This window comes from Bufo gargarizans, chromosome 5 (genome assembly GCF_014858855.1).
Source record: "Bufo gargarizans isolate SCDJY-AF-19 chromosome 5, ASM1485885v1, whole genome shotgun sequence".
Classification (NCBI taxonomy): domain Eukaryota; kingdom Metazoa; phylum Chordata; class Amphibia; order Anura; family Bufonidae; genus Bufo; species Bufo gargarizans.
In genome coordinates, this window is record NC_058084.1 from 241,232,762 (window position 1) to 241,246,292 (window position 13,531).

General features: G+C 44.5%; 1 protein-coding gene across 8 annotated transcripts in view; it reads right to left on the reverse strand.

Moving 5' to 3' along the window:
- The window catches only part of TRIP13 (thyroid hormone receptor interactor 13), a 173,176-nt gene that overhangs the window by 72,579 nt on the left and 87,066 nt on the right, over positions 1 to 13,531 (reverse strand). For all 8 annotated transcript variants that reach the window (XM_044294133.1, XM_044294129.1, XM_044294134.1 and 5 more), the window contains 3 exons: positions 11,477 to 11,567; positions 11,207 to 11,279; positions 9,581 to 9,644 (listed from right to left, as the gene is read on the reverse strand). In XM_044294133.1, coding sequence (XP_044150068.1) covers positions 9,581 to 9,644; positions 11,207 to 11,279; positions 11,477 to 11,567 — 228 coding nt within the window. The remainder of the gene's footprint in view (positions 1 to 9,580; positions 9,645 to 11,206; positions 11,280 to 11,476; positions 11,568 to 13,531) is intronic.

Consider the following 13,531-nt stretch of genomic DNA (forward strand, 5'->3'; position numbering starts at 1 on the left):
TTCATAAATTTAGGCCCAGCACCCAGGCAGAGGAGAGAGGTCCCGTAACAGACAATCTGGCTTCATGTCAGCAGAGAATCAGTCTTCGTGTCATAGCAGAGAATCAGGCTTCACATCAGCCACCACTGTAAGAGTCCATTTTCATAAATTTAGGCCCAGCACCCAGGCAGAGGAGAGAGGTCCCGTAACAGAGGATCTGGCTTCATGTCAGCAGAGAATTAGTCTGCATGTCATAGCAGAGAATCAGGCTTCACGTCACCCAACATTGGAACAGTCCATTGGCATATATTTAGGCCCTGGCACCCAGACAGAGGAGAGGTTCATTCAACTTTGGGTAGCCTCGCAATATAATGGTAAAATGAAAATAAAAATAGGATTGAATGAGGAAGTGCCCTGGAGTCCAATAATATATGGTTAAGGGGAGGTAGTTAATGTCTAATCTGGACAAGGGACGGACAGGTCCTGTGGGATCCATGCCTGGTTCATTTTTATGAACGTCAGCTTGTCCACATTGGCTGTAGACAGGCGGCTGCGTTTGTCTGTAATGACGCCCCCTGCCGTGCTGAATACACGTTCAGACAAAACGCTGGCCGCCGGGCAGGCCAGCACCTCCAAGGCATAAAAGGCTAGCTCTGGCCACGTGGACAATTTAGAGACCCAGAAGTTGAATGGGGCCGAACCATCAGTCAGTACGTGGAGGGGTGTGCACACGTACTGTTCCACCATGCTTCATCCTCATCCTCATCCTCCAGTAGTGGGCCCTGGCTGGCCACATTTGTACCTGGCCTCTGCTGTTGCCAAAAACCTCCCTCTGAGTCACTTCGAAGAGACTGGCCTCAAAGTGCTAAAAATGACCCCTCTTCCTCCTCCTCCTCCTGGGCCACCTCCTCTTCCATCATCGCCCTAAGTGTTTTCTCAAGGAGACATAGAAGTGGTATTGCAACGCTGATAACGGCGTCATCGCCACTGGCCATGTTGGTGGAGTACTCGAAACAGCGCAACAGGGCACACAGGTCTCGCATGGAGGCCCAGTCATTGGTGGTGAAGTGGTGCTGTTCTGTAGTGCGACTGACCCGTGCGTGCTGCAGCTGAAACTCCACTATGGCCTGCTGCTGCTCGCACAGTCTGTCCAGCATGTGCAAGGTGGAGTTCCACCTGGTGGGCACGTCGCATATGAGGCGGTGAGCGGGAAGGCCGAAGTTACGCTGTAGCGCAGACAGGCGAGCAGCAGCAGGATGTGAACGCCGGAAGCGCGAACAGACGGCCCGCACTTTATGCAGCAGCTCTGACATGTCGGGGTAGTTGTGAATGAACTTCTGCACCACCAAATTCAGCACATGCGCAAACCAAGGGATGTGCGTCAAATTGGCTAGTCCCAGAGCTGCAACGAGATTTCGCCCATTATCACACACCACCAGGCCGGGCTTGAGGCTCACCGGCAGCAACCACTCGTCGGTCTGTTGTTCTATACCCCGCCACAACTCCTGTGTGGTGTGGGGCCTGTCCCCCAAACATATGAGTTTCAGAATGGCCTGCTGACGTTTACCCCGGGCTGTGCTGAAGTTGCTGGTGAAGGTGTGTGGCTGACTGGATGAGCAGGTGGAAGAAGAGGAGGAGGAAGCCGAGAAGGAGGAGGTGGCAACAGGAGGCAAAGAATGTTGCCCTGCGATCCTTGGCGGCGGAAGGACGTGCGCCAAACAGCTCTCCGCCTGGGGCCCAGCTGCCACTACATTTACCCAGTGTGCAGTTAGGGAGATATAGCGTCCCTGGCCGTGCTTACTGGTCCACGTATCTGTGGTTAGGTGGACCTTGCTACAGATGGCGTTGCGCAGTGCACACTTGATTTTATCGGATACTTGGTTGTGCAGGGAAGGCACGGCTCTCTTGGAGAAGTAGTGGCGGCTGGGAACAACATACTGTGGGACAGCAAGCGACATGAGCTGTTTGAAGCTGTCTGTGTCCACCAGCCTAAATGACAGCATTTCATAGGCCAGTAGTTTAGAAATGCTGGCATTCAGGGCCAGGGATCGAGGGTGGCTAGGTGGGAATTTACGCTTTCTCTCAAATGTTTGTGAGATGGAGAGCTGAACGCTGCCGTGTGACATGGTTGAGACGCTTGGTGACGGAGGTGGTGGTGGTGTTGGTGGTACATCCCCTGTTTGCTGGGCGGCAGGTGCCAACGTTCCTCAAGAGGCGGAGGAAGAGGCCGAGGCGGCAGCAGCAGAACAGGCCGAGGCGGCAGCAGCAGAAGAGGCCGAGGCGGCAGCAGCAGAAGAGGTAGCAGGGGGAGCCTGACCGACTTCCTTGGTTTTAAGGTGTTTACTCCACTGCAGTTCATGCTTTGCATGCAGGTGCCTGGTCATGCAGGTTGTGCTCAGGTTCAGAACGTTAATGCCTCGCTTCAGGCTTTGATGGCACAGCGTGCAAACCACTCGGGTCTTGTCGTCAGCACATTGTTTGAAGAAGTGCCATGCCAGGGAACTCCTTGAAGCTGCCTTTGGGGTGCTCGGTCCCAGATGGCGGCGGTCAGTAGCAGGCGGAGTCTCTTGGCGGCGGGTGTTCTGCTTTTGCCCACTGCTCCCTCTTTTGCTACGCTGTTGGCTCGGTCTCACCACTGCATCTTCCTCCGAACTGTGAAAGTCAGTGGCACGACCTTCATTCCATGTGGGGTCTAGGACCTCATCGTCCCCTGCATCGTCTTCCACCCAGTCTTGATCCCTGACCTCCTGTTCAGTCTGCACACTGCAGAAAGACGCAGCAGTTGGCACCTGTGTTTCGTCATCATCAGAGACATGCTGAGGTGGTATTCCCATGTCCTCATCATCAGGAAACATAAGTGGTTGTACGTCAGTGCAGTCTATGTCTTCCACCGCTGGGGAAGGGCTAGGTGGATGCCCTTGGGAAACCCTGCCAGCAGAGTCTTCAAACAGCATAAGAGACTGCTGCATAACTTGAGGCTCAGACAGTTTCCCTGATATGCATGGGGGTGATGTGACAAGACTGATGGGGTTGGTTTTCAGGCGCCATCTGTGCGCTTTCTGCAGAAGACTGGGTGGGAGATAATGTGAACGTGCTGGATCCACTGTCGGCCACCCAATTGACTAATGCCTGTACCTGCTCAGGCCTTACCATCCTTAGAACGGCATTGGGCCCCACCATATATCGCTGTAAATTCTGGCGGCTACTGGGACCTGAGGTAGTTGGTACACTAGGACGTGTGGATGTGGCAGAACGGCCACGTCCTCTCCCAGCACCAGAGGGTCCACTAACACCACCACGACCATGTCCACGTCCGCGTCCCTTACTAGATGTTTTCCTCATTGTTATGGTTCACCACAACAACAAAAATATTATTTGGCCCAATGTATTGTATTCAAATTCAGCTGAATATAAATTTGAGGCCTAGTATTTAGGCGCTGGGTGACCGGTATGGATTTACTAACAGAATTAGACTTGGAAATGCACAGTAGCGTGTGTGTGAAGTTATTCTGAATGACCCTATGTGCACCTTGAATATTATATACCCTTTTAGGGATAGATTTCAAATAGCTCTGATATAGCAGAAACCACTAAATTATGAAATTGCTAAATTGGGAATTGTATTTCAACCCAGAACAAAAAATGTGCTTTGACGGACACTAAATAACTTGCCCATCCACAACAGGACAGCGGTAACGACAGATTTAGCGGGATATAAATTTGAGGCCTAGTATTTAGGCGCTGGGTGACCGGTATGGATTTAGTGACAGAATTAGACTGGGATATGGCCAAAAAATGAACAGACTATTGCTGGTTAAATGCACTTGGTGTGACAGCTTGACCAACCACACTACTGGGGTTTAAATGCACTTGGTGACAGGCGCAGCTTGCCCCTGATGTAGTATATGGCCAAAAAATGAACAGACTATTGCTGGTTAAATGCACTTGGTGTGACAGCTTGACCAACCACACCATTGAGGGTTAAATGCACTTGGTGACGGGTGCAGCTTGCCCCTGATGTAGTATATGGCCAAAAAATGAACAGACTATTGCTGGTTAAATGCACTTGGTGTGACAGCTTGACCAACCACACTACTGAGGGTTAAATGCACTTGGTGACGGGCGCAGCTTGCCCCTGATGTAGTATATGGCCAAAAAATGAACAGACTATTGCTGGTTAAATGCACTTTGTGTGACAGCTTGACCCTGATGTAGGCTTTAGCCAAAAAACAACCACACCATTGAGGGTTAAATGCACTTGGTGACGGGCGCAGCTTGCCCCTGATGTAGTATATGGCCAAAAAATGAACAGACTATTGCTGGTTAAATGCACTTTGTGTGACAGCTTCACCCTGATGTAGGCTTTAGCCAAAAAACAACCACACCATTGAGGGTTAAATGCACTTGGTGACGGGCGCAGCTTGCCCCTGATGTAGTATATGGCCAAAAAATGAACAGACTATTGCTGGTTAAATGCACTTTGTGTGACAGCTTCACCCTGATGTAGGCTTTAGCCAAAAAACAACCACACCATTGAGGGTTAAATGCACTTGGTCGCAGCTCCGCACAAGACACAAAATGGCCGCCGATCACCCCAGAAAAAAAGTGACTGACAAACGGTCTGGGCAGCCTAAAAACAGTGAGCAATTTAATTTCAGCAGCTCAATGATGCACAGCTGCAGATCGATCGATTAATCAAGTCCTTTGGAGGAGTTAATCTGCCTAATCTCGCCCTACTGTCGCAGCCGCAACCTCTCCCTACGCTAATCAGAGCAGAGTGACGGGCGGCGCTATGTGACTCCAGCTTAAATAGAGGCTGGGTCACATGGTGCTCTGGCCAATCACAGCCATGCCAATAGTAGGCATGGCTGTGACAGCCTCTTGGGGCAAGTAGTATGACGCTTGTTGATTGGCTGCTTTGCAGCCTTTCAAAAAGCGCCAAGAAAGCGTCACGAAAGCGCCAAGAAAGCGACGAACACCGAACCCGAACTTTTACGAAAATGTCCGGGTTCGGGTCCGTGTCACGGACACCCCAAAATTCGGTACGAACCCGAACTATACAGTTCGAGTTCGCTCATCCCTAGTTCTAAGCCTTGCAAAACATAATTTGGAAGAAAAGTTGGATAGGATTGCTGAAATTTGCTAGCTAGTTGTCAAATTCAAATGAGGTCTGACTTTTTTCACAGAAGAATATTATCCCAGTCAGCACTTAATCACATTCATGCTGCAGCGGGAAGGAGTAACCTCCATGTGTAGTGCAAAAAAAAATTCCAGCAGCCGTGTAATTCTAAATCAGTGTTTTATTTTATTTTCTGATCATAATATGCATCAAGGATGTACCTGGACGTGTTTCGGCATAACATCGTTCATCAACAGGTCATTTACCCGTTGCTAAAGGATGTTATGCCAACACGCTTCCAGTTATATCCTTGATGCATATTATGATCAGAAAATAAAATAAAATAAAACACTGATTTAGAACTACACGGCTGCTAGGATTTCTCTGGACTTTTTTTTCCACAAGTCAGGGTCAAAGTCAGAATTAATTTAAGATATGCACTGTGTGCCTGAGGCTCAATCGTAAGCTCTCCGTTTTATATACAGAAGATTTTGGTTTCAAGACCCATTAGCTGTCAAAGAGAAGGATGACATTTTTCTTAAATAAGCTATATAAGGCTACTTTCACACTTGCGGCAGAGTGATCCGGCAACCAGTTCCGTTGCCCGAACTGCCTGCCGGATCAGTCAAAATGTATGCCGACTGATGGCATTTGTAAGACTGATCAGGATCCTGATCCGACTTACAAATGCATTCAAATGCCGGATTCGTCTTTCTGGTGTCATCCGGAAAAAACAGATCCGGCATTTATTTTTTTTCCACCTTCTTTTGGGTCTGCGTTCCGGTATTTTGAATGCCGGATCCGGCACTAATACATTCCTATGGAAAAAAATGCATTCAGGCAAGTGTTCCGTTTTTTGGGCCGGAGAGAAAACCGTAGCATGCTGCGGTTTTATCTCTGTCCTGATCAGTCAATAAGACTTAACTGAAGACATCCTTAACAGATTTATCCCCATGCATTCTGAATGGAGAGTAAACAGATCAGTTATTTTCCGGTATTGAGCCCCTAGGACGGAACTCTATGCCGGAAGAGAGTGAAAGTAAGTGAACCCCATATTGCAATTCAACATAAGTAAACTCATGTTGCACCGTAAAGTATTTGAACTTTTCATACATTCTAAAATAAGTGAACCTCTTATTTTCTCCAAGTTTACTTTAGGCTCTAAGAGGGGGTTCACTTAAGGGTATAAAGTGGTTTCAGTTATATTAGGGTGCAATTTTGAATTTGTCATCTAGCCAGGATACTTTAGGGTGCAATAGGGGGGTTACTTTTACATTCAATAAAGATTTCATGTAAGAGTACAAAGTGAGCTCACTTACTTTAGGGTACATTGGCAGGTCAAATATTTTAGGGTGCAATAAAGAGTTCAATTTAGAATGCAGTTGGGAGTTGTTACTAAAAGGTGCAAAGGGGGTTCACTTCCTTTCAGTTGCAATACAGGATTCACATTGGGTTGTAATAAGGGGTTCACTTAATTTACAGTGCAATAGAGGGTTAACTTATATTAGGGTGCAATAGGGGGTTTAGTTACATATGGGTGCAAAGTGGGTTTACTTACTTTAGGGGTTTTCTTTGGCTATGTGATTTAGTTTGCAAATACATAATGTATCTGAAATTCATTTGACTTATTTTAAAAAAAATGTCATCCTTCTTCCTGATCTGCTAATAGGTAAAGAACCTAAAAGTTACAATATATATACAGAGACCTTACCAATGAGCCACAGGGACATTAACTTGGACTCCAAGTAATTCTGACTTGTGTATGTGCTAGCTAGGTCAGGCATCAGCAACCTGCGGCACTAGAGCTGTTCAGAGACTACAACTCCAAGAATGCATCACTCTCTTCTGTGGGAGTTAAAAGAACAGCTTAGCATGTTTGAATGCTGAGGGTTGTAGTTTTACAGCAGCTGGAGCGCTGAAGGTTACTGCTCCCTCTGCTAGGTATATATAGCCAGAGAAAATTTGTTCCGACTTGGACACAGACCTTTAAAAAAAATAAAAAATTCAGACAAAGTCAAAACACATTTGAATTTGTCTCCAGGGATCTTAAACTTTTTTTTTTATTCGGACTGTTATTGGGTTGTGAACCCAAAAGCTACTGTTTGCGAGATAGAATCTCACCACTGAGCTATAGGCTCAGCCACTGTTAAGTAGGGATTTTCTCTGGCTATGTGATTTAGAATACATATACACACATATACACAGTATGTAAAACTCATTTGGACTTTGACCCTGACCTGTGAGAAAAGTCAGATATCAAAATCACACGTCATTTGAATTTGTTACCTAGCTAGCATATTTCAACAAACCTATCCAACTTTCTTTCCAATTATTTAAACCCAGAACCTAGCAGGTATAAGCCATAGGCTCAGTGATGTGCCTAATGTATTTGGTACCTGGGACAGGTACTTTCTATGGCACCCCATCCTACAAGTACATGGGGCTCAGCTGTGATACCAAAAACAGCTGCCATCAAATGGATACCGCTGTGCTTGGTGAGCAAGAAAATTGAAATGTGCACTGTCACACATCACTGTGCTTTCCTGCGCTGTGTCATCACATTATCTCACGAGACCCAGTGCAGGAGGTCATGGTGATGTCAACGTGATCTCCTGCCTCATAGGCATGAGGCCTACGAGTCTGAAAGTTGGGGAGCTGCAGCTGCAGTGCTTAGTAGACTACCGGAAAAAATGTATAAAAGAATACCTGGAAAATGTAATGTGATTGAGCTGAGATTGACAAAGTATAAACTGCAAGTGATGCTTGGTCAATGATCATACAACCAAAGTGGTACAACTGGATTTAGCGGCAAGGTAAATGTTGAGGCAGGGTCACATTAAAACTGAGTGGCATCTCCCAATGCTGAAATAAAAGCTACCACTCTGGCATGATAAAGGTCATACAGATGCTGGATATCCTCCTGTGCTATGTCATTCCAAGCATTTTAGAGTTGAGCGGTCAACTGGATGTTCAGGTTCGACCGAACTTCAGAAAAAAGTTCGAGTTCGGGACCCAAACTTGACCCTGAACCCCATTGAAGTCAATAGGGACCCGAACTTTTGAGCACTAAAATGGCTGTAAAAATGTCATGGAAAGGGCTAGAGGGCTGCGAATGGCATCAAAATGTGGTTAAGAGCATGGCAAGTGCTCTGCAAACAAATGGATAGGGAAATGACTTTAAATAACACAAAATACGTAAAAATAAAAAATAATAATCTGGATCTAGGAGGACGAGGTTCATATGGAGTAGGAGGTTGAGTTGGCTGGTGGATGTGGCGGTGTAGGTGGAAGCAGCGGTGGAGGAGGAGGAGGTAGCCTACACTGCTTTTTGGCTTAATTTTTATTTATTAGGGTACACCCCAAAACATTGGGAAATATAACCTGCGATAACCCCCTGCAGTCAAGCTAAACACACGTTCAGACAATACACTGGCTGCAGGGCTGGCCAGCACCTCAGAGGGGTAAAGGTCAAGCTCAGGCCATGTGCCCAATTTGGAGACCTAGAAGTTGCAGAGGCTGACCCCTGTCAGTCAGTTAGTGTAGGGGTGTGCACACTTACTGCCCCACCATGTCGCACGTCCCCGTGATGTTCACAATCCAATTTGGTATCTGCTTTATCAACTTTCGATGTTCTTTTATGCGCCTACCATGGTGATCACGGGTGGCGGGGAATCGGGGTTCCAGGCCGGAGAGGGAGCCTGAGAAAAGGATACCACATGCAAGGGAGGTGAATGGATGAAATGAAATGTAATCGAGTGGAAATGTGGCACAAAGTATTGAAGCATAAGCTTCCAAGTTAAGGAAGCGGCGGGCGGCAATTACCCACTCCCGACTCGGGGAGGTAGTGACGATAAATAACAATACAGGACTTAAGACGCCCTGTTATTGGAATGATTAATAAACAATTACAGGGAATGTCACTGCGGTATTTTGGATTTGGAAATGTTAGCCACGAGAGGCCCTGCTGCCGCTTTGTTGACTCTAGATAACTTCTGCCTGATCGCACGTCCCTGTGACGTCCACCCTCCATTTGGATATCTTCTCTATCAACTTTCGATTTTCTTTTCTGAGCCTACCAAGCTGATCACTGTTATCAGCAAATCAGTTTCTGTCAGTTTCACACTTTACCTGTCATACCCTGCTTAGGGTCCCATTCACATATAATATGCTATTTATCAGGAATATTATGTATTTATTGTCAAATTACCCTTGTGCAGTTACCTACTGCTTGAAGTGCAATGGAAGCTATATAACTATTTTGTCAGTAAGCGATTCCTCACAATAAACATATTAATTGCATCGTGGTAAGTGTGCTGGGGACTTTCCAACCCGACAAAGGGTTGAACAATACTTCTACTGACACTTAATTTTACATTGAAGGCTGAAGAATGAATGTAAGGGTACCAGTTGCATGCACACAAATTACCTATTCGAAGCCACACAAAAGGTTACCACATTTACATCCCACCTTCAAATGCTTACCTCTGAAAACCATTTTGAGAAGAGACTGTGGCTATTAATCTCTATGAGTTGGCCATATCTATATCTAGAAAATAAAATGTAACAAGGTAAAATAATTCACATTATTTCATACACATGCCTGCTTACATGTCTATTACAGTGGAATAAGGTCGGATCACTTGATTAATCTCCCAGACTCTGTTATTAACTCCCATTCTCACCTAGGGCAAGAGCATGGGTGCTTCAACCAACCTCATCACCTTGACAGGGTTATCTGGGCGTAGAAAAATAGTGTCACTATGGTCCATGTCAGTATACTGCAGCTCAGCTCTTTCATGTGACCAGGCAAAGTCCACTCACAAGAATAGCACTGTTTCGACCCATTTTCTAATCCCTTAAATTTGTTAAGGGGCGAAGTAGTTCCCCATTTTTGTATTAACATATTGCAACTGCCATTTTTCACTGATGCAGTCGTACAGATTTTTATTTTCAGGTAGATTAGTGTGTAACTTACACTGCACAATATTAATAATGTTAAATGTATTCTGAATGCCTTTACAATGATAGTATTTTTTTTGTTTTCTTTTTTTAAACTAATTTTTAGAATTTTTTACCCGCCACTAGGGAACATGAAAATGTGAGAAAGTTTTGATAGAGCAGTGCTAAACAGTGCTGCTGTCGCTGTAGTACTAGGTGAGACTGTAGAAGATTCAGCCGCTGCATCCTTGTGCTTCTGTATCTCTCTCCCGCTCTACAGCTGCTCCCAACTCTTCTAACTTCTTCTGTCTCCGTTGATTTCTATGTGCAGCAGCCATAATTTCAGTATATGGATGGATTTTAACAGTCAATTGAGAGTGACCAGTATAGAAGGTAGCAGGTAGGGTAGGGGAATAAAAAATATAAAAATGGTTACTTCTGTAAAGAAGTTGTGAACCAACCATAATATTCAGGGAAGAACCTGATAGCAAGTGTTTACTTCCCCTGCAGTGACAACCCATGATAAATGAAATCACTACAAGGCACCCATTAACATAAAGTGGGCTGTCCACAGGCATGCTGGGTCCTCCAGAAGGAGAGAGACCCTCTTTTTAACCACTTTCAGCCAATTCATAGGGACTGGAATGAGGGACTTCCATTTATTAACTCAATTTCCTAATACAGTATTTGAAAATGTGTGTAATCCCATTATATAGTATAAACAAATGATTTGTGGGGCCCCAACTGCTGGGACCCCGAAAGTTCCAGAGTCTGGTCTTCCTGTCTGGCTGGAATATTGACCACCAAATTAATTCCTACCAAGGAGTAGTAACGCATGTCCAGATGCCAACCATAATCAGTGTACGATTGAGAGCAGTAAACATATCAGTAACCACATTATTTTCTACATCAGTGTTTCTAAAACCAGTGAGGTGCCCCCTACTTACTGGTTTGGGACAATTTTCCCTTAAGCCACATATTACTTGCTCTGGCTGCAGCAGTCTCTGTTTTAGAACCATAACCATAATGTTTTTCTGTTAATTTTATGTTGAGGAGACGAATCCTAAATTGATAAAAATTTTACATTTTGACAGACTTTAACCACTGGTAGTAAGGGCCTAGTAAGATAAATGTTTGAGAAGCCTTGCATTATATTATAAATAACAATACCTGCTTGACAATCTGATGGACAGCTTCTGAGCCAGTGCTTTGCAAAGTGATGTTTTCCCAGTACCAGGAGGTCCTAGTGGACGGCACATACAAAGAGGGCATGTGACAAAATGGCAGACTATAATTTCAAACGTTCTCTTAATGTGGACAAGTTTCTGAATCACGATTATAATTTTAGCCATATACGCCAACTGTGCGTAACTATAAAACACTATTAAATGAGAACTATCCCAAAAAGCTGAAAACTCCCATAATCTGATAAGAACTCACCATGCAAAAGGACGACTCTGTTCCATGCAATCAAATTGCTATTTACACTTTTGTCAGAAAAAAGCAGCGTTGTTGTAACATAATCTAAAAGCTAAAGAAAAAACAATAACAGTTCATATAATAAAAGACTTTTGCAGAATGTAAGGGTTTGGTTAATCAAGGCATGTGAGTCACATGTCCCATAAGACTTTTTTATGGGAAATATTGGATTACACTTACCGGTAATTGTTTTTCTTTGAGCCTATGACAGCACCCCTGGAGAGACCGCATCCTCCTCCGGACAGGAAACAGGAACCAGAACCGCCTTTTAAAAGAGGGATTCTCCCCCTCTAACTACAGTCCTTTCTCAAGAACTAAGAAAACATAACATCTCAAATATCATCATTCTCAATCTATGTACAGTATATAAAAATGCTTACTTTTTTATTGGGATGGGAATTAACGTAGTGCTCTCATAGGCTAAAAAGAGAAAACTATTACGGTAAGTGTGATACAATATTTCTCTTTCGCCTATGACAGCACCCCTGGAGAATAGGCAAGTATCTTATTTAGGGCGGGACCACAGCCTGCAGTACCTTACAGAAAGACCTTCATTAGAAGTATATAGTGCCTAAAAAAAGTATTAGGAGAACTCCAGGTAGCTGCCCTACAAATCTGCTGAATTGAAGCTGAAGCTCTCTCTGCCCATGATGTGGAGACTGATCTTGTAGATGTCTGTGAAAGTTCTCATTTATCCAGGTCATGGTATGTCTGTAAAGAATAAATCAAGGCAACTGGACTTACTGTAGATTTCTTGAAAACGTTTCACTCGTTCTTCCAACGAGCTTTCTCAATTCTGAGTGACTGTACAAAAATTCTGGGAATAAATATGTAACTGAATCAACATCTGGTAATTATACCCAGCATTGGGTCAAAGGTGTTGATTCCATTATCCTAATTGGAGTCAGTAGGTGATAAAGACTTCCCAGAAAAAGGTGTCATGACAACATCGTATTGTGACAGTCTTGACACCTTTTTCTGGGAAGTCTTTATCACCTTCTGACTCCAATTAGGATAATGGAATCAACACCTTTGACCCAATGCTGGGTATAATTACCAGATGATGATTACCATATTTATTCCCAGAATTCTTGTACAGTCACTCAGAATTGAGAAAGCGAAACGTTTTCAAGAAATCTACAATACGTCCAGTTGCCTTGATTTATTCTTTACAGATATACCATGACCAGGATAAATGAGAACCTTCACAGACATCTACAAGATCAGTCTCCACATCATGAGCAGAGAGAGCTTCAGCTTCAATTCAGCAGATTTGTAGGGCAGCTACCTGGAGTTCTCCTCCTAATACTTTTTTTAGGCACTATATACTACAGCTACCTTCTAATAAAGGTCTTTCCTTTGGCTGTAAGGTGCTGCAGGCTGTGGTCCCGCCCTAAATAGGATACTTGCCTATTCTCCAGGGGTGCTGTCATAGGCGAAAGAGAAATATTGTATCACACTTACAGTAATAATTTTTCTTTTTAGCCTATGAGAGCATTCCGTTAATTCCCATCCCAACTAAAAAATAAGCATTTTTATATACTGTAAATAGATTGGAATTCCCAGAATTTTTGTACAGTCACTCAGAATTGAGAAAGCTCATTGGAAGAAAGAGTGAAACTTTTTCAAGAAATCTACAGTACGTCCAGTTGCCTTGATTTATTCTTTACAGATATGATCTTGTAGAGCGAGTCCCAAACCCTGAGGGCGGAACTACTCCCTTAGAAGAGTAAGCTAAGGAAATGGCCTGCCTGATTCACCTAGCAGTAGTCTGAGAAGAGGCAGCAGAACCCTTCCTAGCTCGCTGAATTAAAAGCAGCAGACGAGAGGAGGCCCACCAAGGCTGAGTAACCTTCAGATATTGTAAAATAGACCTCCTAACGGCTAGGCAATGGAACTGTTTCTCATTCTTAGGGGAAGCACAGAAAGAAGGTAACACCATCTCCTGAGAAGGGTGAAAATGAGAAGAGACTTTTGGTAAAAAAGAATCAGGAGAAATCAATACCCGATCCTCCA